The sequence below is a fragment of the Tiliqua scincoides genome, chromosome 16 (assembly GCF_035046505.1).
Source record: "Tiliqua scincoides isolate rTilSci1 chromosome 16, rTilSci1.hap2, whole genome shotgun sequence".
Classification (NCBI taxonomy): Eukaryota; Metazoa; Chordata; class Lepidosauria; order Squamata; family Scincidae; genus Tiliqua; species Tiliqua scincoides.
Genome location: NC_089836.1, coordinates 2,872,803 through 2,898,664, shown reverse-complemented (window position 1 = coordinate 2,898,664; position 25,862 = coordinate 2,872,803). Strand labels below are relative to the sequence as shown.

The 25,862-nt window shown below is 53.3% G+C and overlaps 1 protein-coding gene across 1 annotated transcript in view; it reads right to left on the bottom strand.

Moving 5' to 3' along the window:
• The window catches only part of LAMC3 (laminin subunit gamma 3), a 36,022-nt gene that overhangs the window by 2,919 nt on the left and 7,241 nt on the right, over positions 1 to 25,862 (bottom strand). The window contains exons 2-25 of the mRNA XM_066610863.1: positions 25,255 to 25,559; positions 23,785 to 23,915; positions 21,081 to 21,247; positions 20,781 to 20,969; positions 19,838 to 19,955; positions 19,486 to 19,584; positions 18,549 to 18,685; positions 14,970 to 15,086; positions 13,679 to 13,880; positions 13,454 to 13,566; positions 12,319 to 12,540; positions 11,383 to 11,571; positions 10,739 to 10,984; positions 9,350 to 9,503; positions 8,790 to 8,932; positions 8,534 to 8,712; positions 7,977 to 8,115; positions 7,301 to 7,506; positions 6,607 to 6,683; positions 4,922 to 5,056; positions 3,991 to 4,135; positions 1,958 to 2,110; positions 852 to 954; positions 119 to 318 (exon numbers count right to left, since the gene is read on the bottom strand). Coding sequence (XP_066466960.1) covers positions 119 to 318; positions 852 to 954; positions 1,958 to 2,110; positions 3,991 to 4,135; positions 4,922 to 5,056; positions 6,607 to 6,683; positions 7,301 to 7,506; positions 7,977 to 8,115; positions 8,534 to 8,712; positions 8,790 to 8,932; positions 9,350 to 9,503; positions 10,739 to 10,984; positions 11,383 to 11,571; positions 12,319 to 12,540; positions 13,454 to 13,566; positions 13,679 to 13,880; positions 14,970 to 15,086; positions 18,549 to 18,685; positions 19,486 to 19,584; positions 19,838 to 19,955; positions 20,781 to 20,969; positions 21,081 to 21,247; positions 23,785 to 23,915; positions 25,255 to 25,559 — 3,869 coding nt within the window. The remainder of the gene's footprint in view (positions 1 to 118; positions 319 to 851; positions 955 to 1,957; positions 2,111 to 3,990; positions 4,136 to 4,921; positions 5,057 to 6,606; positions 6,684 to 7,300; positions 7,507 to 7,976; positions 8,116 to 8,533; positions 8,713 to 8,789; positions 8,933 to 9,349; positions 9,504 to 10,738; positions 10,985 to 11,382; positions 11,572 to 12,318; positions 12,541 to 13,453; positions 13,567 to 13,678; positions 13,881 to 14,969; positions 15,087 to 18,548; positions 18,686 to 19,485; positions 19,585 to 19,837; positions 19,956 to 20,780; positions 20,970 to 21,080; positions 21,248 to 23,784; positions 23,916 to 25,254; positions 25,560 to 25,862) is intronic.

Sequence of the window (25,862 nt, the reverse complement as noted above, 5' to 3'; positions counted from 1 at the left end):
TGCTCCCTAAGGCATCTGGTGGACTGACGTGAGTGTTAGGAAACTGAGCTAGATGGGCCTTTGGCTCGATCCAGCATGGCTCTATGTTCTTATGGCTTCAGGTTTGCACCCACCATACCTTAGCTCCTTCCTCCGCGACAGACGCCGCATCTCCGGCAGTTTTCTGGGCTTTGGCCGAGACAGAGGCAGAGTCTCCCAGAAGCCTCTGGGCTTGCTTGACCTTCTTCTGCACGTCCGCTATGCCCTTCTCCTGCACGGCTGCCATTTTCCGCTTGAAGACAGATGGGCCCTTTGGACGCGCCAGAACCTTCTTCATCCCTGGTGAGGATGGAAGGAAGAATTTGGTAGTCTGCCAGCTTGGCAAGCCTTGCAAGGGTGTGTGTGGGGGGGGGGCAGGGGGGAGTTGGATTCATGAGACAAGAATTCTGTCCCCAGGTGGAGATTATATGGTTCTATTTAGGGAGAAGGACATGGTAGGTTGACGGCCTGGATTCTGCAGGGAAGCTGTTCAGTGCAAGTCCAGAGAGATAGGACCAAGGGGATGAAAGATTAAGCCACTCCCCTCTTTATGCCTGAGGTATTGGGGGAATAGGGAGCTGGTGTGTGGTGCCAAGGCAGGAAAGGCCCCGCATCTCACCACAGTTCTGAAGCTGGGCAGTCTGGAAGATTCATATTCAAACCCCTGCTCAGTCATGAAGCTTCCTGGATGACCTTGGACCAGTCACTCTCTCTCTCAGCCGTACCTACCTTACAGGGTTGTTGTGACGACAAAAGCACACCACCCTGAGCTCCTTGGGTGGTGTAAAAAATAAAAAAAGAGCGACATGCTTAAGGTGCCTGTTTTTTTTTACCCTCCAGGCTGGCCAGCAGGGTCTTAGCTTCAGCTGCTACAGCTTCTCCACTTGAGAGCGAGGAGTCTGCCAGGATGCGGGCACTGTTTGCTCTTTGCCAGAGCTGCAGAGAAAGGAAAGGCAGGAGTGAGACCTTGCGCATGGATAGCAGAATCCTTTCCCAGACTCAGCGGGTGGTAATTCTATTCTGGTCCCTCACTGGTCCAAGTCCTGCTGCTACCTGATTGCGCACCCTGGTGCAAGGAGGTCTCCTCAATCAGGGGGGCACACTCTAGTTCAAGTGGTCGGTTAGGGGGTCACACGGTGAAAAGCTGCTGGCCTGTTTTAGGAGCCCTGCTGGGGAGACTGGACATCACCCCATTAGTAAATCCGTTTGGTGAGTTACCCAACTCTAGCACAGGTCCCGAATGGAACTGTAAGAAGATCACTACCAATCTAAGCTGAACGGGACCAGAGTTGGACAGCGCTGGAAAAAGATGCCAAGTCAGTTTTGCTTCTCCTTAGGAGTGAAATCAACACTCCCTTCCTCTCTAAGCTGCCAAAGGAAAGTCAATTTCTCAAAGGAGGCTGGTCTTTCCTATCTTAAGGGGGCAAATCGTAGTTGGAAACTAACTAGAATTGTCTGTTTCTTTTCCTGGGAGAAGCCTGGAGAAGGTGAACAGGTCTCCTTTGCTTTTTAGGACTTGCTAAGAAACATTCTGCAATGCAGGATTCGAACTCAGCACCGCGGTACCGGAGGTGCCTATTTAGCATTGGTTTGGATCCACTTCCGGCAAGAGTTTGGATGGTGCAGTGGTTTGGGAGTTGGTGCTAGATCTGAAAGAGGCAGGTTCAAATCCCCCACCAGGCCATGAAGCTTCTTGGATAACCTAAGGGCCAGTCACTCTCTCTGAGTCTCACCTACCTCACAGGGTTGCTGTGAGGACAAAAGGGAGGGAGGAACCATGTGCACCACCCCAAGCTCCTTGGAGGAAAGACCAGCAAACACACATTAAATAAACACAGTGACGCCACCAGCAAGCTTCTGGAATACATTTCATAGATCTGGGTTGGAAATGAGAGCTTGCCACCCCCCGCAGAATGCTCCCTCTCTAGGACATGCTGACCTCTTCCAGAGGCTGCAACTTCTGCAGATCCTGCTGTAGCATGGTTCGTACACCAAAGGACCCGTTGACCATCGAGGACTCCTTCAGCAAGACCCGTCGCTCCAACTCTTGGGCATCCCGGGTGAGATTTTCAGCTCTGTACACCAGGGAGCGCTGTGGGATCAAATACCAGAGCAGTTTGGCCTTTCAGTTAATTACCAAGCATGAGAAAAGAGTCCACTTGATATACACATGCTCGGGGGTGCACACGTACCTCTATCCTATCATGCTTCCCAGTTACATTCTCGGAGCGGCTGACATGTACGTAGAAAAGTCAGGCCTAACCCGGCCGCTTAACAGGGCATGACACAGCCACGACCAATCAGTTTGAACCAGATATTTAAACACATGCTCAGCGTTCTCAAGGGAAGCGCACGGCCTTCGGTGCGCTTCCCTTGGGACGGACCAAGTCCATTGCATTGACTGCGGTTGTTCTGGGGAGAGATTATGCGCCGTTCAGCGACGATAAAAAGTTCTGAATAAGGCCGGGACAAATCCCCCCAGCGCCAGAAGTAGACCGCCAAATGCCAGCGCAACTAGCCTCCAGTGTGGTTCATTGATCTGGTCCCTATGCGCTGTAGAGGGGGCTTGCTTCCAAGCCTACCCCTCGCTTGGCTGCCACCGGGAGATTTGACAACAGGGCTTAATGAGAGCCTGTAATGCACTATTTTCCTCCTCGACAATTTACAATAATATTATTCTTTCTAATTACACAGTCCATTAATTCCCTGCAGTTTATAGCTATCAGACCCCTCCCTCACCAGCGCAAGACACTTGCGCTGGTGAGTGAACATGCCTGCTGCACGTGGAAATTGCAGCCAACGAGCACATAGCCAGAGGTGCCTGCGTTGGCTCGGTCATGTCATGAGAATGGATGATGGCCGGATCCCAAAGGATCTCCTCTATGGAGAACTCGTGCAAGGAAAGCGCCCTACAGGTAGACCACAGCTGCGATACAAGGACATCTGCAAGAGGGATCTGAAGGCCTTAGGAGTGGACCTCAACAGGGGGGAAACCCTGGCCTCTGAGCGGCCTGCTTGGAGGCAGGCTGTGCAGCATGGCCTTTCCCAGTTTGAAGAGACACTCGGCCAACAGTCTGAGGCAAAGAAGGAAGGCCCATAGCCAGGGAGACAGGCCAGGGACAGACTGCACTTGCTCCCAGTGTGGAAAGGATTGTTGCTCCCGAATCAGCCTTTTCAGCCACACTAGACGCTGTTCCAGAACCACCTTTCAGAGCGCGATGCCATAGCCTTTTGAGACTGAAGGTTGCCAACATGTGTATTTGGGTGAGGACTGAACAATGATTTGGTGTGATCTTTGAACAGAGGGCAGCCCGATTTATCCTTTAAGGACGTCAGAGCCATAAGAACATGAGAACATAAGAACAGCCCCACTGGATCAGGCCATCGGCCCATCTAGTCCAGCTTCCTGTATCTCACAGCAGCCCACCAAATGCCCCAGGGAGCACACCAGATAACTAGAGACCTGCAAGGCTTCCTGGGAATTGTAGTTAAGAACATAAGAACAGCCCCACTGGATCAGGCCATGGGCCCATCTAGTCCAGCTTCCTGGATCTCACAGCGGCCCACCAAATGCCCCAGGGAGCACACAAGACAACAAGAGACCTGCATCCTGGTGCTCTCCTTTGCATCTGACATAGCCCAATCCTATGCGCATCTACTCCGAAGTAACTCCCATTATAATCAGTGGGGCTTACTCGCAGGTTAGTATAGATAGGATTCCAGCCTCCAAAGGTGAACACAGCCCCTGCAGGGGTTCAACACAACACAATCCCCTATTTCATGGGCTCTGTAGTTCCTGCTTGATGCTGGCACAATTAGGCTGCAATTCTATTTCCTGAGCAAGTCTCATGGAAACTCAGTGGGACTTTCTTCTGAGTAGACATGTTTAAGATTGAGCAGTTATTTTTCAGGGGTGCGCAGTCCCCAAGCACCTTTGAAAATAATACAACAGGTGGCGATTTGGCCACCTACCAGCTCCGGAGTGATGATCAAAGACAAGTTTTTCGCTCTGTCTGTGTTGGTCCTATGGATTGAGGCAAAGATTTTCTTCGCCGTGGTGGTGGCTTGTTCCATCTCAGACAGAAGCTCCTTCTGGGTGCTTTGGATTCTCCGGGACCTGCACAAAGAAGAGGCCAACAGAAACTTTTGCCACCTGGAGAGCTCCAATGACACAAGGGGAAAGGTGGGGTGTAAATTGTGTGTAAACAAATGAATGGGTAAGTAAATCCTTTGGCTCAATGGGAAGACGAAAGAGTAATGAGATCGCAAAATGCATTTGAACAGGAATCCCTGAAAAGGCTTGTAGAAGGCCAATGTGTTCCCCTCGTGTCTCCCCAGATCACCTGATCCTCCTGGGCCAACAAGCTGCAATTCCCCGTCCGGCCATTACTAGGGTGGTGCCATTGAGCCGGAAGGGTGCCATTTCCTGACCGGCAGCTGTAATAGGGCTGTCAGACAGGGAACTGGTTCTGACGCCATCCTGCAAACTGGCCCCACCTCAATTCCTGGAGAATCTAGGGCCAGTTTTCTGATGCACTTGGAGGGAGGGAGAGCAGGGAAGGGAGCTTGGTTCCTCTCCAGAGCTCTGAGAAAAACAGGCCTGCAAGTTTGCAGCCAAAGCCAGCGCCAACTGGCTAGCGCCTGGGAAGTTGCCAAGACGCCCTCCTGCCCAAGTGCTTCCTATGATGTCAGGCCCTACATCCTTCATACAGCATGGCCAGGAGAAAGCTAGACTCACATCTTGGAGACCTCTTTAGAAAAAAATATATATATTGCCCTCGACTTCATCCTATACACCTTCATCGCGAAGGATTTCGAGGCGAATGAAAAGAATATTCAAGAGGACTATTCTTTCAAAGTCTCTCAAAGGACATCTGGGGGGTTTCAAGTCCCAAGGGCTCACCTGTCCTCTATCTGCCTCCTGAACTCCAGTGTCGCGTTGTCCTCTATGAGGCTCTTCAAAAGCAGAAAACTGGTGTTGGACGCAAGGAGGGCCCTCCGTGCAATCTCTTCCACCAAAGCCGCCGCCTCCAGGTGGCTGTGGAGAGAAGGTGGTGAGGCCCTTTACACAGTGATCTTATCTGCCAGATCCAAGATTCCAGAAAGGCAACCAAGATGCCCCTGGTATCGCCCACGACGGAGCGAGAGAGCTGGAACGACCCCGCTACCCCAAATTCTGCTCACGGTCCCTCCTTGGCAAATCTCCCCCAAGCTTTTTCTGCAGGTGCAAATGCCCCCCACATCATTTGAGATTCACCCCTGGCATTTCACGCCCAAGGATGATGCCAAAGTAATCAACGTTATTTACAATATTTATATAAAGCGGGGGGCGGGGGAGATGAAGAGAGAGACGCTTGCCTTGTCTCCCTCAAGAACAGATTTCAGGTCATCCCCAGAAACGGACAGATAGAGGATCCGGGGTGGACAAAAGGAGGGAACCTCTTGACGGCGCACATGGTTCGCCTGTGGAACTCAGCGCCACAAGGTGGCTGCCGGCTTTAGAAAGGGGATTAGATGAATTAGTGGAGGGCAAGGCTATCCATGGGAAGTTCCAGAGCCAGTTTGCTTGTGCATATTAGTTGCTGGGGAATAATGGCAGGAGAGGGAGATGATTTCCCAGGATCACAGAGCTGGAAGGGGGCTCTGAGGCCACCTAGTCCAACCCTCTGCTTGTGGCGCTCTCAGAGGCATCCGACGGGCCGCTCTGGACAAGAGGATGTTGGTCTGGATGGTCTTGAAGCCCAACCCAGCAGATATGTCCTTATCCGCCACGATCTTTAGGAGTGGAACCTAAAGCAACGCTCTGAGTCCCAGGGCACAGTGGGAGCGTGTGGTCGGTCTGTGGAACTCCTTGCCACAGGATGGGGTGCTGGCGTCTAGCCTAGACGCCTTTAAAAGGGGATTGGACAAGTTTCTGGAGGAAAAATCCATTATGGGGTACAAGCCATGATGTGTATGCGCAACTTCCTGATTTTAGAAATGGGCTATGTCAGAAGGCCAGATGCAAGGGAGGGCACCAGGATGAGGTCTCTTGTGAACTGGTGTGCTCCCTGGGGCGTTTGGTGGGCCGCTGTGAGATACAGGAAGCTGGACTAGATGGGCCTATGGCCTGATCTAGTGGGGCTGTTCTTATGTTCTTAACTACAATTCCCAGGAAGCCTTGCAGGTCTCTTATTATCTGGTGTGCTCCTTGGGGCATTTGGTGGGCCGCTGTGAGATACAGGAAGCTGGACTAGATGGGCCTATGGCCTGATCCAGTGGGGCTGCTCTTATGTTCTTATGCTCCCTGGGGCATTTGGCGGGCCGCTGTGAGATACAGGAAGCTGGACTAGATGGGCCTATGGCCTGATCCAGTGGGGCTGTTCTTATGTTCTTATGTTCTTGTAGACTTGCTTGTAGACTTTCTGGACACATCCCATTGTGGGAAAGACAAAAGGGGAATAGAAGGGAGATTTTGGTTGCATCTGGCTGGGTTCTGATCAAACAATTAAGAAGTCTTCAACTCAATCCTTTCAAGTGCCGCTTTATTTGCCTACTAATGTAATGGATTAAATTTTTAACCCAGTTGTTAAAAAGCACGATGTTTACCTTCTGGCCAGGAGTTTGGACTCCAGGGCCTGCTTGCTCCAGTTCGTGGGCGGCTGCAATATCTCAGGAGGAATCACCTCGAACGGAAGAAGGGAAAAGAACAAAGTGACTACCGGTTTGGGGTGCAATCTCTACAGTCCTACCATATAATCCTACCTGTCCACTTGGGTCATCAGAGGGAGCCCTTCTGACTGTGCTGCCACCAGCAGAGGTGAGGGAGATGGCAGCTAGAAACAGGGCCCTCTCGGTGGTGGCACCTGGTTGGTGGAATTCCCTCCCCGCAGCTCAAGGGATTGCAGGGTTGTGGGAACTATAGCCAGGTGTCTTGATCCTTAGCGGCTAATTATCCCGGCTACTCCTTGAAATGGACGTATGGAATTCCACAAGTTAGAAGATGTCGAGGCAGGTCTGTCAAAGGCTCTAAGCCATGAAAACGACACAGAGCCTCCACATCTAGAGGCAGTCTACCTGTGACCAGCAGACAGCGGAAGGCTGCTTGTGAGATTCCAAGGGTTTTTTTTTTTGTTTGGCCGCTTCCAGGACCATAGATAGATCAAGACAACCTTCTGAGGTTGTGCATAGGACAACCTCAGCTTTGAGCAGTTGTGGGGGGAAAAGGGTTTCTGCCTCTCAGACGAGACGCTGAGGGGTTTGGTGGACCCACAGCCATTGAGGGAGACTGGGAGCCCGGTACCATTGTGGCCAGAGTTTCTGAAGCCATCTGAACTTCACGCCGTGTGGCCTGCAGGGTGGAACGAATGTCGGAGAGGAGGACGCAGGCCTTGGGGACGCCACGGCCATCGCAACCCAGTGCCCCGCTGACGTTCTTTAGCCAGCTCTGTGAATCGGACAAGGAGGCTTCCAGCTGGGCAACCTCTTCTAGGAAAGCTGCTTTGGCACCTGCAAACGACACAGGTCCATGATTTTACTGGAGCAAAGGAAATGCAGCCCTGATGCAGAGCCAGCGAGTTCAAGCAATCAGGGCTGCTTGCACACAACCTTGCCCGATCTAGCAGGGACGCTCTAGCCCACCGCTCTCCATTCCACACTTCCTCTTTCACCCCTCGACACTCTAGCCCAACACTCTCCTTTCCACACTAGCTCTTCTAGTCCATTCCCTCTTCTTCCTGTTCTAATCCAGGAAGCAGGAAGAAGAGAAGCAGCGAATGTAGTCGCTGGTGTGCCACTTGGGAGGGCTGGTGTGCCACTTGGGAGCCATGCAAGAGAGGGCGGTGGAGTTAGTTAGCTGCCTTAGGCGCTAGTGGCCGTGGGCTGACCTCGAAGGGACCCTTGATTGGAAGTCCCACCAGATCTTCGCCTTGGTCCCGATAGAAATAAATCCCCACCACTCCATCCGCCCACCTCTCTACCTTTCAGCAGGTAACGGCTGTGGAGACCGTCTCCCCGCGGCGCTTCCCCGAGCATGGCATAGTGGGTCCTCTGTGTGCCACAATCTGGGTTCTCCAGCCACGATTCCATCTTTGTCAGCTTGGCCTTCAGTCTGCCTGCCTGCCGGGGGGGGGGGGGGGAGAGTTTGGGAGGCTTAGATGAAGCAGCTTTGGGGAAAGGCAGACTTAATATAAAAACAAGCCTTGATGCCCTTGAATTGGGGGGGTGGGTTCGGCTCTCAATTTTGCCCTCTCTGGACATTGCTGTAGGTAGGCTGTCTTCTTTGAATGAAATTTGAAAGTGATGGGATGGGTGGTGGGTTGGTAACCACACGGGGTCGAGTAAACCACGGAAAGGCTGCATTGAAGCTTGATCACAATGAGGACAGTGGAGCCCGGCTCACGAGATGCCCTTGCACAGCTTACGGGCTGAACACCCAGGGCAGAACCGGGTAGGCTTTTTACCCGAATCTGACTTAAAGGCTGATCAACTAAGTGGCTGACTTGGCTGATCAAAGGAAGCCGAAGGGATCGCGTACCTCCTCCTTCACTAAACCATAGCAGATCGGGCATTCCTTGCACCGCAAGCTCTCGGGATCGAGGAAGTAGTTCACGTCACACCGGTCACACTTGTACCCCACAAAGCCTCTTTGGCACGGGCAGGTGCTGTTCTCATAGCACTGGAGAGAGACAGAGCCCAGCCTGGAGCAGTTGCAGGCTGGGAAAAGGAGAGAAAAACGGTGTTGGGTCAAATCCCACATGTACGGAAACCATGATGTTGGCGTTGACGCTCACCTCTGCAACCCTGGAAGGAAAGGCCAAAGAAATTGGCCTGGCAGCGGTCACATGACAGTCCTTCCACGCCCAGTTGGCAGACACACTGCCCTGTAAGGGGGTGGCAGTAGCCGTGCTTGGAACCCACTGGGTGGCATGTGCACCTATAGGGAGAGAGAATGGGGCACTCTTCAACGGGTAACCTGGCAGGGCAATCAAACCACGTCAGCCCCATTGAACGCAGAGGGACTTCAGAGTAAACATGTACAGTGGGCTCTCCCAGTGGGAGTCTGGTTCCAGGATGCCAAAAACCATTGGATGGTCCAGTCCCATTAAAAAAATAGCATTCCCTATCTGTGGGTCGTGGCCTGATTCACGGGGCTCCACGGACCATAGCAGCTGCAGTGCCATAGGGTAGTACCGAGTGCTCCCGGAAGCCATGCCCGGGTTGCACCAAGGCCCACAACCCACTCTGTTGGGCCCTGGCTCACCCCTGGATGCACTGTGACACACAGTTTGGGAAACACTTCCCAAAGTCTACATGTGACCTTTCTCTGCCTCCCTTGCCCCACGTCTGTTACCTCTTGCATCCAATGCCGGCCTGCAGGTCATAATAGCCCTCTTCGCACTGACCGCAATTCCGCCCGGCCACATGGGAAAGGCAGGCGCACTGACCCGTGACGTGGTCGCAAGTCTCCAAGCGGTGAGCGGAGCCTCTGGGGTTGCAGTCGCAAGCTAGGGGTGAAAAGAAAATACTGTGTGCATTCAATTGGGAAAACTGGCAGCCACCTGGCAGGGGCGCTAGTGACTAGTTAGGACCCCTGAGTACAGTGGGCCCTGTGTATCCCCGGGGGATTCGTTCCAGAACCCCCTCCATGGACCCCATATTCTTCAAATAATTAAATCAGTGGCTGGAAGGCCTCAGAACATCTCCAGATGTGACTGGTGTGAGCCAGAAGTGACTTTTAGTTGCATTCAGGAGGCCCGACGCTCCATCGTCTGCAAACAGCTTATGAGATAAATCAACGTGCTCAGAGAGCAGGTTTTAATAACTAAGAACATAAGAGCAGCCCCACTGGATCAGGCCATAGGCCCATCTAGTCCAGCTTCCTGTACTTCACAGGAAGAGGTACAGGATGGATGGATGGATGGATGGATGGATGGATGGATGGATGGATGGATAGATAGATAGATAGATAGATAGATAGATAGATAGATAGATAGATAGATAGATAGATAGATAGATATCTCTCTGTAGGCAACCTTCAGTCTTGAAAGACTATGGTATCACGCTCTGAAAGGTGGTCCTGGCACAGCGTCTAGTGTGGCTGAAAAGGCCAATCCGGGAGTGACAATCCCTTCCACACCGGGAGCAAGTGCAGTCTGTCCCTGGTCTGTCTCCCTGGCTGTGGGCCTTCCTTCTTTGCCTCTTAGCCTCAGACTGTTGGCCAGGTGTCTCTTCAAACTGGGAAAGGCCATGCTGCACAGCCTGCCTCCAAGCGGGCCGCTCAGAGGCCAGGGTTTCCCACCTGTTGAGGTCCACTCCTAAGGCCTTCAGATCCCTCTTGCAGATGTCCTTGTATCACAGCTGTGGTCTACCTGTAGGGCGCTTTCCTTGCACGAGTTCTCCATAGAGGAGATCCATAGAGGAGATTCTCCATAGAGCAGATATAGATATAGATATATAAAGCAGACATAGATAAGGTCACTTTAACCTGAGAGCCAGTACTGTGTAGCGGACCTAGACCTGGAAGATCCAGGTTCAAATCTCTGCTCAGCCATGTTGCTTCCTGGGTGACCTTGGACCACTCATGATCCCTTGTCCTCACCAAGCTGACAGGGTTGTTACGAGGACAAAAGGAGGGCAGGAACTATGGATACCACCCTTTGGAGTCTTTGGAGGAAAGGTGAAAAATAAATAAATAATTTGCCGGGTCGAAGAGGAGCGTCAGGGACGGCGGTTCACTCACGTGTACATTTCGCGGCAGGGCTGTCGGCTAGCGGGTTCCCGAAGAAGCCCTCCTGGCACCGCTCGCAGAGATCCCCCGTTGTGTTGTACAGGCAGCGGAGACACCGGCCCGAGACGGGATCGCAATTGCCCACGGCGTTCAGATCCACGTTTCCGCTGCATTCGCAGGGGCGACAAGGGCGGACCGGTCCGCTCCTTCCCAGGGGGTCCCCAAAAAAGCCATCGTCGCACAACTCACACAGCCTCCCTGGAGCGGAACCGGAAGAGGAAGGAGGAGAACGGGGTTGAGAAGCGAGAGTTGGGAGTAACCTCAGAGGTCATCTAGTCCAACCCCTTGCTCAGTGCAGGCAAATTTCCGCAAAGGCCTCCCGCCGACACAGACGAACTTTCTGCGAACTGGGCTCGCTCCGTAGGCGTCGCTGCCTTTCAAAACACCACCTGGATTTGTGAACCCAACTTCTGGTCATGCCTGGGAGGTGGTTCTGAGCCTCAAGGAGGCCTGCGGCCAACTCTACGAGCTTTCCCTGGTCTCAGAACACCTCCTGGACGTGACTAAAAGCAGAAGTGGCTTCCGATCACGTCGCAGAGATGCTCTGAGGCTGGGGTCTGCGGAGCGGGTCTCAGAACACAGGTCGCGGCACCAACCTCTCTGTCCCACCGGGCAGTGCGTACAGACCACCTCTCCGCTCTCCGGGAGGGCCAGGCAAGGCGTTTGGCCCGGGCAGGGGCAGGGCTTGCAGTCGTCAAAGCGGCCCGTGAAGGGATTCCCATGGAAGCCAGTGGCGCAACGCTCACAAGACGGGCCCTCGGTATTGTGCAGGCAGCGGCAAAGGCCTGTGGGAGGATCAAACGAGACAATTGCGGTTGTGAGTTGATCAAAGCCACCCATCGGAGGTTTGCTGGATGGAACCCACCGAGGGTCGGAGCTGCAAATCCAGCCTGCCCTGGCTTGCGGCTGATCTTTCGGGCAAGCGTCTTCCTCGGAGCCTCCTACATTCAGAGGGCACGCGTGAAACACTTTGCGCGCTCCGAAATCGTGTTTTGTTCTTGTCCCCCAGCCTGGAGCCTGGTTGGGGTTGCGGCAACACACCACAAGATGGGGACAAGCTTGGGCACTTGCTGGGGAAATGAGGCCGACAAGATACGGAAAGAGAGACCCCCCCCTCCCAAATTTCCCTAGACACGGGGAAATTAAGAAGGGAAAAATGGACGGGTGGGGTTGTGGGGAGAGAGACAGGGAGCGATTTTGTGGGGAGAGAGAGAGAAGGGGGGAAAAAATGGACTGCTTGTCTGGGAGATCAAAGCCCTGGAATGGCACGGAGGGATTATGTAAAACCAGAAAAGGAGACCAGACGTGATAGAATTCCTTTATAAAAAGGCAGGCGGGGGCGGAAGAGAAAAAAAAAAAAGAAGACTGCCAAATGTTGCCCTGTTCTCGCTCGGCGAGGAACTTAGGAAAAAGTTTCCTCGAGAAAGTCTCTCCTCGTTCCAGCTGTTCAGCAAGGAATCCAGATGTTGGATAGGCAGGAGAATGGAGGCTGGGAGAGAGGGAGGGAGAGAGAGAGAGCTGGGGGTTCTGACCTGTGTCGGGGTCACAGCTTCCGTGCTGGTTGCAGGCACAAGGGACGCAACTGGCAAAGCGGCCCCCGCCGGGCACCTCTCGCTTGAAGCCCGGAGCGCAGGACTCGCAGAACCGGCCCACGTAGCCTGGAGGGCATCTGCATTCTTCCACCCACGGGGCCGGCTGCGAGAGGCCTGGGTGAGCGCTGGTGAGCCGGACCTCCTGCAAGGAGATTTGGCCTGTGGGGAGGAGATAGGAAAACTCAGAGGCACGGGGAGAACTTCACCTCCAATGAACGGCTACAGGGGGCAATCTGTGGGGATCTGTTTCAGAGCCATGGATAATCAAAGCGACAGAAGGGCCTTCCAGGCTTGATCAGAAGGACGGTGCATGGCCTTTGCGGGCCTCAGAAGTCCAACTGGAGGCACTTCTGGTTGTGTCCAGGAGGTTCCACGAGGTCCTCCAGCTGTGGGCTTGGAACCTGAAATCTGTGGATGCCAAAACCTTGGATGAGGGCCCACTGTATTCAAGGGAGGGCACCAGAATGAGGTCTCTTGTTATCTAGCGTGCTACCTGGGGCATTTGGTGGGCCGCTGTGAGATACAGGAAGCTGGACTAGATGGGCCTCTGGCCTGATCCAGTGGGGCTGCTCTTATGTTCTTATGCTCCCTGGGGCATTTGGTGGGCCGCTGTGAGATCCAGGAAGCTGGACTAGATGGGCCTATGGCCTGATCCAGTGGGGCTGTTCTTATGTTCTTATGCTCCCTGGGGCATTTGGTGGGCCACTGTGAGATCCAGGAAGCTGGACTAGATGGGCCTATGGCCTGATCCAGTGGGGCTGCTCTTATGTTCTTATGCTCCCTGGGGCATTTGGTGGGCCGCTGTGAGATCCAGGAAGCTGGACTAGATGGGCCGATGGCCTGATCCAGTGGGGCTGCTCTTATGTTCTTATGCTCCCTGGGGCATTTGGTGGGCCGCTGTGAGATCCAGGAAGCCGGACTAGATGGGCCTATGGCCTGATCCAGTGGGGCTGGTCTTATGTTCTTATGGGAGGAGGTAGTGCTAATGGAGTTGGACCTGACCCCCACCCAAGCCACAGAGAAACCCTTTGATGCTGCCCTTTGAACACTTGCTTCCCTCCCCCCGATCGCTTCCCTGGCCCACCGCCAGTCTCGATCCGGATGCGAAGGGCTGTCAGATTGGACAGCACGCGCTGGAAGTGGAAGGACGACAAGGCCGGCCGCATCTCTTCCTCCGCCTCGTGAAGCCTGCGCAAGAAGAAACTAGACTGGGAAGACGGTTCGGACGTTGCGCGCGGCCGCCACAGAAAGCGCATTGATTTGGAGAGGAGCAGCAGAGAGACAGCAGAGAGATGGATACCTGAAGGTAGCTGTATGTTCCTTGCAGCTGGGGCCATATTGGCTGCTCGTTGAGCTGATCCGGCTGGTGGACACAAAGAGGCCATCGCCCTCTAAGATCAACCAGATGGGGAACAAAGGAGCCCCGCTTGTGCCGTCTTCCACGCAATAAACCACAGACAACAGCTGCCCGTAGCAGAGACGTTGGTCACCTAGAAACTTCTCTAGGGAGGAAAAACAGAGAGGGGCGGTAAAGGTGCAATTATGGAAGTGAGAGCAGATTTCTGATCCATGGTGAGAGCTTCTGGACCTGGCCTCCTCCTTTGCATGGTGGAACCACGAGGGAGCTGCTCTGCGTCGTGGCAAGCAAGGAGATTGGCCTCATGGAGACTGCAATCCTATAAGCGTTCCCAAAGTGAGGTGGTGTCCCCTAGGAGAACAGGTCGGAGAGGCCACCGGGGACATCCTATGTGAGTTTGCCACAACACCAGAAGGTGTCATGGATGTTCCTGGTGGCCTCCCCTACTTGTTCTCCTAGGGGACACCGCCGTGGATGTCACAATATTTCATGAGATTCAAGATGGCGGCATCACCTTGGATCTCGCAAAAGATTTCATGAGACTCACAACGAGATTTGGGTTGCCGTCCTCTCAGACCTCACGAAATCTCACAGGGTTGGAGTGCCACCACCGTGGATCTTGCGAGATCCAAGATGGAGGCACCCAGCTGAGCTGGGAAGAAGAGGCCGCAGGGTCGCCGTGACCCGGGCCAGTTTGGGAACCGCTGCTCCAAGGGCTTGAGCTCAATGGGACTTACTCCGGAGTAGACACGCCCAGGACAAATATCGCCCCTTGGTTCATCCATGGGGACATCTCGCTCCTCTCGCTCTGTGGGGAATGATTCCGAATCACCAGCTTCAGAAACCGAACTTTGAGATGCAGGGACGGCCCGCCCGTTAAATGGGGTTTCACGTGGGTTGATCGGTGGTGGATTGAGGGGGCCGTGAGGATGGCAGATGTGGGGTGCCCTTCACTCTGAACCCATAGCCACCACTGCCTCTCTCCTGCCTGCCCTGGATGAAGCTGCACTGATCTAATTTCCTCCCATGAAATGCAAGCAGGAAGTGCCTGCTCTGACGATCACCTTGCATGGGAGGGGGAGATCTAGCGGACAGAGACCCCCTCTTGGCTACCCTTGGCATCCTTGCTCCCCATAGGAACCCTGTTAATAAACCGCTGCCAGCAAGGGATGGACGGCGGAGGTCCCAAGGCCACCCTAGTGCAACAATCTGATTTCCACTGCACGCACCATACCTGAGGCCCAAAAATCGACTCCTTCCGGCTCACTTTGCTCCAGGAAGATCTCCCCGGCAGCCCAGCCCAGCGAAATCTCCGTCCCTCCTGGATTTGCCACTCTCCAGCCGTCAACTCCTTGGACAAACAACCAAAGAGAGCATCAGAAAGCAAGCGCGGTTCAATTGCCCGTTCAGGTCTCTCCCAGGCAAACTTTGGGGAAGGGCTGAAAAGCGGTGCGCATTTAATCGCCGCGACAAGAAGCCAAGGCCCGCATCAAAAACATTGTCCTGTATCCAGAACCCCTGAAGTGGCCAAGCCTAGATTGTGCACTGTGCTGATTTAATAGGGTCTCAGGGGGTACAAAGTTTCTTTGGGGCTCCTTCCGCTCTCCACGGGATCGTAATGCCGTAGTCTTCACATAGCACAATGTTTTCCAAGATTCCAGGAAATTTATGGCTCTCCTTTGGTTTCCAGGTCCCCTTTTTGAACCCAGGCTCAGGTATGATGTACTCCCCCTTCTCACAGGCCCTGGTTAGATTAGAAAAGGTAAGACCCCAGGACATTTTTTGACGTCCACCAAAATTTGGATGGCCATCAATTTGGGTGGCCGTCAAAATGAGCCGTCAAAACGGGAAACCCAGAGCCCCGCGTTCCAAAGCGCAATTATCCAAAGCTCCTTCTCCTCTCTTGCCCCGAAGCGGCCAACCAGGAACCATCTGGCTTTTGGAAGCAACGATGCCAACCCCGGATGCCAACCCAGCCCACGCCTTTCAATTAATGCGGCCGCTCCCGTTCTATTTTAAATACAGTCAGGATGGGTTTTATCAGGGCAGCGTCTCATGCCGTCCCTACACTTCCAACCAAAGAAAAGGGATGCCAAGGCCTTGTTATTGCATGAACGGTCAATCAATCTCAAGGGTTTTGGAAGGGATAATTAATCCGGCTCTTTCTGCTGGACTGCTCTTGCCCTCTGGGAGGAAGGGATTTGATGGTGTCCTAGACTTGACGGCAGAGGGTGAATCTTCACAGAGTTATAATAATGGTGGGAAGTTTATAGAATCAGGCCTCTGTATGTCCTAGCTCAGGAGTGGAATAGCACAGGCCAGCAGCATCCCCTCTGGGGTTTCAAACATGGGTCTTTCCAAAGAACGCAAGATGAGCCCTACTGGATCAGGCCATCGGCCCATCTAGTCCAGCTTCCTGTATCTCACAGTGACCCACCAAATGCCCCAGGGAGCATAAGAACATAAGAGCAGCCCCACTGGATCAGGCCATAGGCCCATCTAGTCCAGCTTCCTGTATCTCACAGCGGCCCACCAGATGCCCCAGGGAGCATAAGAACATAAGAGCAGCCCCACTGGATCAGGCCATCGGCCCATCTAGTCCAGCTTCCTGTATCTCACAGTGGCCCACCAGATGCCCCAGGGAGCATAAGAACATAAGAACAGCCCCACTGGATCAGGCCATCGGCCCATCTAGTCCAGCTTCCTGGATCTCACAGCGGACCACCAAATGCCCCAGGGAGCATAAGAACATAAGAAGAGCCGCACTGGATCAGGCCATAGGCCCATCTAGTCCAGCTTCCTGGATCTCACAGCAGCCCACCAAATGCCTCAGACACTACACAAGACCTCAAGAGACCTGCATCCTGGTGCCCTCCCTTGTGGCTGGCAGTCTGAGGTAGCCAACCTCCAAAATAATCTGTTCAGTAGCCATTTTCATACATCTGTATACATACATCAGAACATCAGAAGAGCCCTGCTGGATCAGGCCAAAGGCCTATCTTGTCCAGCTTCTTGTATCTCACAGTGGCCCATGAGCACGCAAGACAACAAGGGACCCCTCCCTTACATCTGGCATTCCAGAGATAGCCTACCTCTACAACCAGGAGGTGGCCTATACCCATCAAGGTTTGTAACCTGTGATGGACTTTCACTCCATCATCTCTCCAATCCAGTTTTAAAGGCATCCAGGCCAGACGCCATCACCGCATCCTGTGGCAAGGAGTTCCACAGGTTAATTCCTGGAGGCACCGACAGGGATTGAACCTGAGGACTCCTGTCTTGCAAAACAGGTGCCGTACTCTCAGAATTGCACCCCTTTTCTTCCATCATTGCTGCTAGTGGACGGACAGAGTCCTGCTTGCAGGAGTCGGGCAAGCATTTGGCATCTCCATCCCTGCCAGGTTCACGGAGAGGTCTTTACCCAATGGGACCGATATACCAAGTGCTGAGCTTGAGGAGGAACAGGAGGTAGATGTCAACAAGGCGTTTCATACCCCGATGATTTACACAGGCCCACCAGCTGCGCTGTCTCTCCGCCGGCCAAACGGAATGCGGCCACCAGATGGACACAGCGTGGACTGCGATGGACTCGGAAGGCAAACAGACACAACTGCCTTGTTTCACTTCCTGACATGGCTTGACAGGGCCTGATCCAGGGCTATTAACTCCAATTGGAGACAGACCGGCCCGTCCTAGTGTCAAGCCACGGCGCTTGGGAAAGGTCGGCTCACTCTGGTTGAGTATAGTGACCTGGTTTTTCTAACACACAGAAAGGGTGGGGGAGATCTTCAAGCCTGTTCTTAAACACTTCTGTCATGGATATGTACAGTTCAGGCCTAGTAGCATTGCAAGGCCTGAACCAAGCTAAAACAGTAACACAGAAGTGGCTTGCATTTCCTAGCTGCTAGGATTTACAAATCAATGGAAGGTGATTATGTAGCACCTAGGCAGCCAGAAAGAGGCCCATCAAGGATGGAATGCAGCTGCAGATCTCCAGGGGGAGGGAAGAGCTGGGAGGGCTAGCTTCCAGCCCCACTTCCGGAGGGCAGGGTCTTTGTTCCTTGTCTCTGGGTGAGAGAGGTGGTGGGTGCACATCCTGCCTCGCCAGGACCATGTGGCCCATAGGTAACTGAGGATCTACAAAAGAAGCTGACCCAGGTGAGAGTCAGAGGTTAATAGAGTTAGCCAGTTAGCTTTGTTGTTTCATGCTGATTTGTTTCCTAGAAGTTTTTGTGCTTCTAGCATTTGCTGCCTTTTGTAACCTTTTGTAACCTTATGTATTTAATAAAGTAGAAAATCTTTTTACCATGTTGGTTCATTGTCTGTTGGGGACCAAGGTTCAGAATCCTGCCTAGCCGTTCAGCAAGCTACCAAAATTCCTCATTGTGGACTAGTAACTTGAGGACTGAGACTTTAAGTAAAGAAAGTGCTCAGTGCCTACAAGGGATTCAGTTAAGCCTAGAGGGTCTCGGTGTCCCTGGACTGGGGCACTGGCTCTTACAGGGTGGCGGCAGTACTACCGAACAGGGATCTTTGAGGGCTCTAGGGTTCAGAACCAACAACTCTGAGCACCCCAAAACCCTGGGAGTGAGACCCAAGTGTACGACAACTTCCAAACACACAGAAAAGGGGGGGGGGCGTCTTCAGAAATACTTTCACACACACAGAAAGGGGGGTGATCCTCCAGCCAGTTCCTAAGGCCTTTCACACACAGAAAGGGGGCAACCTTCATGCCAGTTCGTAAGTGGCCCCGCGGGGCTGGGGTTTGAGCAGCCCTGGCGTAGAGAGACGCCCACGGTTTCCTTGAGCTCACCTTGAGTGAAGTCGGAGATGATTTGGTGAACCTCATAGCCGGGGGCTGCCGTGCAAGCTGTAGAATGACCGTAGCAGAAGCAGCTGGTGCAGCCAGCAGGGTTGTGGGGCTGCAAGTTGAAGGCACCAGGTTGGCACCTGGACAGAAAAAGCGAGAGAGAGAGAGAGAGAGAGAGAGAGAGAGAGAGAGAGCGAGAGTTAATCAACTCTCTTCATGCTTCTGACCCAGATGCATAGATGACAATGTTCACAGACTGCCCCTGATGGACTTCAGTGTTCTTCAGAGGCCACCAGAGAACCAGCTGAGATGGGAGCACTCCATGATTGGGAAGAGACAGCAGGAGCATAGATGACAATGTTCAGAGACTGCCCCCGATGGACTTCAGTGTTCTTCAGAGGCCACCAGAGAACCAGCTGAGATGGGAGCACTCCATGATTGGGAAGAGACAGCAGGGCAGGTGCCACTAGGGTTTGTGTCACCTGGTGCGAAAGCTCATTGCGTCGCTTCCGTGATGGACCTCCTTCCCGTACCAGACCGTACAGGATAAATCACAATTACGCCCAGCCTAAATGAAGCGGCAACACTAGGCTTGGGGGTCACCCCCATTAACTAGATGCATTTATTTAAGTGTAGGACATTTCAAGTCACCTAACAAATCAGCAAAAAAAAACCTGTGGCCAACAGAGGCCTGTACCTCTGTTCCCCCAAGCGACACTATTGAGCATGACCACAGCAGCGGTGCCTGCTTCCTTCCTGACAGGAGGGTGACCAGGAGAGGTGGGGACATCCCAGCTTGAGGTGGGGCGAGTAGCAAGGTGGGGCGCCCAGGCGAAGGTGCACACCTGTGCGCCACCTTCCCCCACCCGCTGACAGAATTTGTGGCTTCCTCCTGCCTCGTGGGTGGGTCAGCCTGCATCAATATAAGCATTTAGCTCACCTGTTGCACTGGTGTCCTTCCACCCTGGCTTTGCACGTACAGCGCCCGGTGTTGGGGTCGCAGCTTCCCACGCTGCCGGCTGGATCGCAAGCGCACGGCCTTAGAGGGGCGAGACAAAGGAAGCGCCACAAACAGCGTTGGCACGGCACTTTCGGAGTGGGCAAAGCGTTGCCCAGGTATTGCAATCCTCACCGCAAGCCCGGTAAGGTGAATGAGTGCTATTATCCCCATTTTGCAGATGGGGAAGACTGAGGCCGGGACGGAGCAACTTGACTGAGGTCCACGGCAGAGGTGAGATTCAAAAGACCTCTAAGCTCTAAGCTCCAGGGAGATGAGCCTCCTCCTGTCTCACCTGCACCCGCCTTCGCTGAGGGAGTGGAACCCATCTTGGCAGCGCTCGCATTTCCAGCCAGTCACAGTGGGTTTACAGGTGCACGCCCCCGAGCTGTTGCACTGGAGACTCAAGGACCCTGGGAAGAACATGACTTGGCATCTACGCACAGCCCACATATAGGTGTCATATATTCATTACTATGGAGATCAGGGTTTAGCCCATACGGGCAAAGAAAGGGGGCAAAGCAGAAAAGTGGCTTGACTAAGGTCAACGTATGGATCTGAGGAAGAGGAGGGATGTGAATTTTAAGTTCATATTTCAATCCCGGTTGTGCACTACAACACTTCAAAGAAGCAGGATGTGAGAAAAGGGTCTAGATAATCTTCTCTGTGAACATAAGAGCAGCCCCACTGGATCAGGCCATAGGCCCATCTAGTCCAGCTTCCTGTATCTCACAGCGGCCCACCAAATGCCCCAGGGAGCATAAGAACATAAGAGCAGCCCCACTGGATCAGGCCATAGGCCCATCTAGTCCAGCTTCCTGGATCTCACAGTGGCCCACCAAATGCCCCAGGGAGCATAAGAACAAGAGCAGCCCCACTGGGTCAGGCCATAGACCCATCTAGTCCAGCTTCCTGTACCTCACAGCGGCCCAACAAATGCCCCAGGGAGCACACCAGATAACAAGAGACCTGCATCCTGGTGCCCTCCCTTGCATTGGCATTCTGACATAGCCCATTTCTAAAATCAGGAGGTTGCACATCCCTGTGGATCCCAGGTACTAGAGAACCAGGAACTGGAGAACAGATTTAGATGGGGATTCAAGGCCATCTAGTCCAACCCCCTGCCACAAGCAGGAAGTTCATCAGGTAAGGGGTGGGTGTGTGTGTGTGTCGTGCCATGTTGTCATTGTGCCATGTTTGCTTGGTCACCCTCCCACCAGCTTCCAAGATCTGCATACCCGCTGGGTTACAATTGCAGGGCTGACACCCCTTCTGGACGTCCCAGCGGTAGAAGTTTGGGCGGCAGCTCTCACAGTGGGGTCCGTCGGTGTTATCCCGGCAATTCCGGCAGCGGCCCCCGTGCCCCGTGCGCCGGTACAGCTGCCAATCGTAGAAACACTCGTCCGACCGGCCGCTGCAGTTGCATGCTGGGTAGAAAACGTGGCCGTGGAACGTCAGTGGGGAAAGTGGAAAGAGAGAGAGAGCTCACGCAACCGCGCTTGCTTTCACCGTTGCCGTTAAGGTGACGGGTTACTTACGCAGACACTCGTTGGCGGACTCTGCAGTGCCCCGTGCCCACAGGCGGTCTTGATAGAAAGGCCGGCAGGCTTCGCAGTCGACCCCGGTGGTGTTGTGTTCACAGAGACAGATGAGCTGGTCTTCTTCGTTCGGGAGACACTGGCTAGCGTGGCCATTGCACTTACATCTAGGAAAAGTCCCAAGAGATCAGTTATCCCTTTGATTTGACCCCACCTGGGGCATATAGTCAGGGGGCACACTGGGGGGGAAGGGGCTGGTGGTTCCCAGTGCCAAGCTGCCTTCTACAACAGGAGTGGGTCTATCATCAGCAAGAGCTCTCTGGCGCTGTCTTTCAACCTCTATTCAAAAGGACTCGAGCCAAGAAGCGTCTGGCTTCAAAGGGAGGCAAACTGAGACATCAGCCTAGGGGCAACAGCGCAATCTGCCTTAGCCCCAGGTACAGATGGACGATGTATGGGGGAATGGGCACTAATGGATGGAGAGGTAAGAGAGGGAAGCCTGAATCACGCCCTCCCCTTGGTGGGGAGGAGAGTACAAGCTTGCTTTATTGGGTGGACACCCTCACAAAACAACAAAAACAGTATTTTGGGCAGGAGGTCTGGTCTGGGCAGGAGGTCTGGTCTAGAGGGTAGAGCCTCCGTCTGCCTGAAGATAACATCCACAAGGTCGCCGGTTTGAGGCCACCGGCACCGTGCGACCTTGGAGCAGCTGACAAGCTGAAGCCGAGCAATTCCATCTGCTCTGAGCGTGGGAGGATGGAGACCAGAATGTGAAGCCAGATCAGAACATCTGAATTGTTGTGGCTCCTGAAAGATAGAGCCTTCTTTCAATTGTAAAAATCCCTACGGGGATTTAAATTAGCCTGCCTATGTAAACCGCCTTGAATAAAGACCAAGAAAGGCGGTATATAAACACCTGTATTATTATTATTATTATTATTATTATTATTATTATTATTATTATTATTTATATACCGCTTTTCAACAAAAAGTTCACAAAGCGGTTTACAGAGAAATCCAATAACTAAATGGCTCCCTGTCCCAAAAGGGCTCACAATCTAAAAAGATGCCAAGGAATACCAGCAGACAGCCACCAGAACAGACAGTGCTGGGGTGAGGTGGGCCAGTTACTCTCCCCCTGCTAAATAAAAGAGGAGCACCCACTTGAAAAAGGGCCTCTTACCCAGTTAGCAGAGGTAAGTGGACCGTAGTTCTGAGTCAGCCCGCATAGGATCATGGGATGATACTCTGCTAGACCTTTTCTATAGCTGTGCAATTTTTCACACCGTGCCTTGCCGGGTTTATATATGTGCTTTAGACGACGGCAAACCGCTGCAAGGGTGTGGAACGCAATCCCCAAGCCCGATTGCTTGGCGTGGGATTTGCCGGTCCAAATCTCTACGTAGGAGTCTGGCTGAAACCCCGGAGAGCTGTTGCCCATCTCCGTGGCAGATAATCTGAGCTAAACAGAAGAATGGCCCGACTCGGAAAGCAGCAGTTTTGTATATTATAGGGGATGCGGCCCATAATAATCTCATGTATTTGATGTTGTTTTTTTTGGGGGGGGGGGGGATAAATCCATGAAAGGCATCTCCCCACTGGGACATGCGATAAGCAGAGTCTGGGATGCAAATCACGTCCCTGACCCCCTAATCCCTGGACTCTCATGTGTGGGCTGTGACGTGGTTGCCTCCAAGGGTGGCCTGAGAGGAACGCATTTCAGCAGGATGGGAGAGACCACAGAACAGTGTGGTCCTGGCTGTGTTTGTATTACGGTCTTATATCATGCTCTTGTCGGCTTCCTTCCTTCCCTCCCTTCTGCCCTTGGACAAGATGCTTTGTTTCAGAGTTGTGTCTAAACCGCCCCCAAACTAAATCAGCGAGGGGGCAGAGATGGACTAAGACATTAAGACGTGCAATTTGCATCAAGGCAAGTGGTGGAAGAGGAGGGCTGGTCAGGTGTACAGCACGCATTGGCTAGTGACAGTTCCGTCTCCCCTCTGTTCTCACTGGGGAGGGGAAAATGGTAGCTTTTGATGGGGAAAAAGCCTAGACAGGAAGAGACTTTTTTGGGGGACGACGTCAGGGATGGACTTCACCCCCTGGTTAGCAAGGAGCCCTTGCTGGTGAGAGGGCGGCTGGTGGGCTAGAAGAAATTATTACACCATAGAAGCGAAACATGGAGACTGAAAGGTCCTAGACACAAATGGAACAGGATTGTAAAGATTCTTATGGGGTCTAGGATAGTCCCCATAAGACTATGGGGACTATCCATAGACCCCAAAGTTCTTATGGGGTCTAGGTCTAGGATAGGATAGTAAAATCTGATGATGAAGAAAGGTGGTGCAGATAGAAATAAAGTCAATCCTACTAGCGAGTCAGGTTCCCGCTGTCCCTGGGATCAATGGATGAGGGTAGCGTATCATCCTACCCACCAGCTGTCCCTCCCTCCTGCCAACGTGCAAGGAACTCCATGTGGCTGGTAGTTCCCAGGACAGCATGTCAGACAGGGAAAGACAACTGCCTCTCAGATAACAGGTCCTGCTTTAAAGGCAAACCAAGTTCACCGAGATGAAGAACCGGTCACGCCCCCTTTTAATGCACCCTCCGGCTTGTCCCCGATCAAGCCAGGAACAGCAGGGCAAGCCCTCTGAAAGCCCCTTTACGGTCACCCTCCTTAGCCCCCTCCTCCCCAGAATCTTACCTGCCCCCTACGGAGAAATCCGAAATGGCATAGTAATACGACTGAAGCACTTTGGGGTCCTTGAAGATGTCGTCCCCAAAGGTGTTGAGCCTGTCCAAGGAGATGAGCAGATCTGTGCTTGACACCCACTCCTGTGAAACGAGAAGTCAAGTGCCAGGGGCTGAAGGAAACAGGCCCGCGACGGGACGCCCATTTCTCTTGGCTAATTTTTAGAGATAAAAGAGGCCACTTCTGCAAAAAAAAAAAAAAATCCATTCTCTAAAGATGGAATGAAAATCACATACAAGAAGCTGAAACCCAGGGTGACCATGCAAGCATTTCAGCATCTCATGGTGGCCCCAAAGGGCACCAACACAGAGATCAGGAAGGCCCCCTCCCCATTAAAATGGAGGACACTGCCCTATACAGGGCTCTCCACCCATCCAGAGAAGTTAGGTCCATGGAAAGCATAAGAAGCAGAGATTTTTGAGGAAGGGTCTGGTGAGGTCTCAAGACAGCCAATCCTTTAAAAATGGGGGGGGGGGGGAATCTAGCATGGGATGGAACCCAGAGGCAAAAGGGAGGGGGTAGTGGTAAAGGGGTGGAGCCAAGCTGTAAATGGGCGGGGCTTAGACCACCCCCCAAATGACCTGAGATGAGTATTGGCCACTCTTCCACCTGGGAATAAACACTGGAGGCCAGTTTGGGCAACTGGGACATAGAGGGCGTACCTGGAGAACGGGACTCTGGTCAAAACTGTAGGCACTGGGTCGACCCTCAAGCGGTAAAGGGGTGGGGCCAAGCGGTAAAGGGGCGGGGCTTAGACCAACCCCAAATGACCTGAGATGAGCATTGGCCACTCTTCCACCTGGGAATAAACACTGGAGGCCAGTTTGGGCAACTGGGACACAGAGAGCGTACCTGGAGAACAGGACTCTGGTCAAAACTGTAGGCACTGGGTCGACCCTCAAGCGGTAAAGGGGTGGGGCCAAGCGGTAAAGGGGTGGGGCTTAGACCAACCCCAAATGACCTGAGATGAGCTTTGGCCACTCTTCCACCTGGGAATAAACACTGGAGGCCAGTTTGGGCAACTGGGACATAGAGGGCGTACCTGGAGAACGGGACTCTGGTCAAAGCTGTAGGCACTGGGTCGACCCTCAAGCGGTAAAGGGGTGGAGCCAAGCGGTAAAGGGGTGGGGCTTAGACCAACCCCAAATGACCTGAGATGAGCTTTGGCCACTCTTCCACCTGGGAATAAACACTGGAGGCCAGTTTGGGCAACTGGGACATAGAGGGCGTACCTGGGGAACGGGACTCTGGTCAAAGCTGTAGGCACTGGGTCGACCCTCAAGCGGTAAAGGGGTGGGGCCAAGCGGTAAAGGGGTGGGGCTTAGACCACCCCCAAATGACCTGAGATGAGTATTGGCCACTCTTCCACCTGGGAATAAACACTGGAGGCCAGTTTGGGCAACTGGGACATAGAGGGCGTACCTGGAGAACAGGGCTCTGGTCAAAGCTGTAGGCACTGGGTCGACCCTCAAGAGTGGAAAAGGCCACGTTGCCCCCGCTGAGCGGTGAGATGTCGCTGAACTCATCTGTGCAGAAAGCAACGTGCTCGTCCTCACCGGGGCGTAGGTAGTGGCGATCTGGCTTCCCATAGGTCTTCCCGCAAGAGGCGCTATAGTACTGATATGGGATCCAGGGGCCACCCGCCCGGCTCCGCTTGTATATGGCAAAACTTTCCGGGCGGCTGGTGTGGAATTTCAACCGGACGTAGGTGATTTCGTAGGACTTTCCTTAACAGCAAGAACGAAGAGGCAAAAAAAACAACTCAGACAAGATGCTGGAACTGGAAAAGGTGCCCAAAATTATTCCTGGATGGGGACACCCCTGATGAGGAAAGGCCACAGTGTTTGGGGATCTCCAGTCTAGAAAAAGATGCCTGGGATGGAGAGCGTGGATAGAGGGATGTTTGTTTCCCTTCCGCACAACCCCAGAACCAGGGGACGTCCCGGTGGGGTCTATACCCACTGCGCACCCCCTACAGAACTGCCCTGTTCTCATCTGTGAAATGTTAAAAGGCACGAAAGCACTGCAAC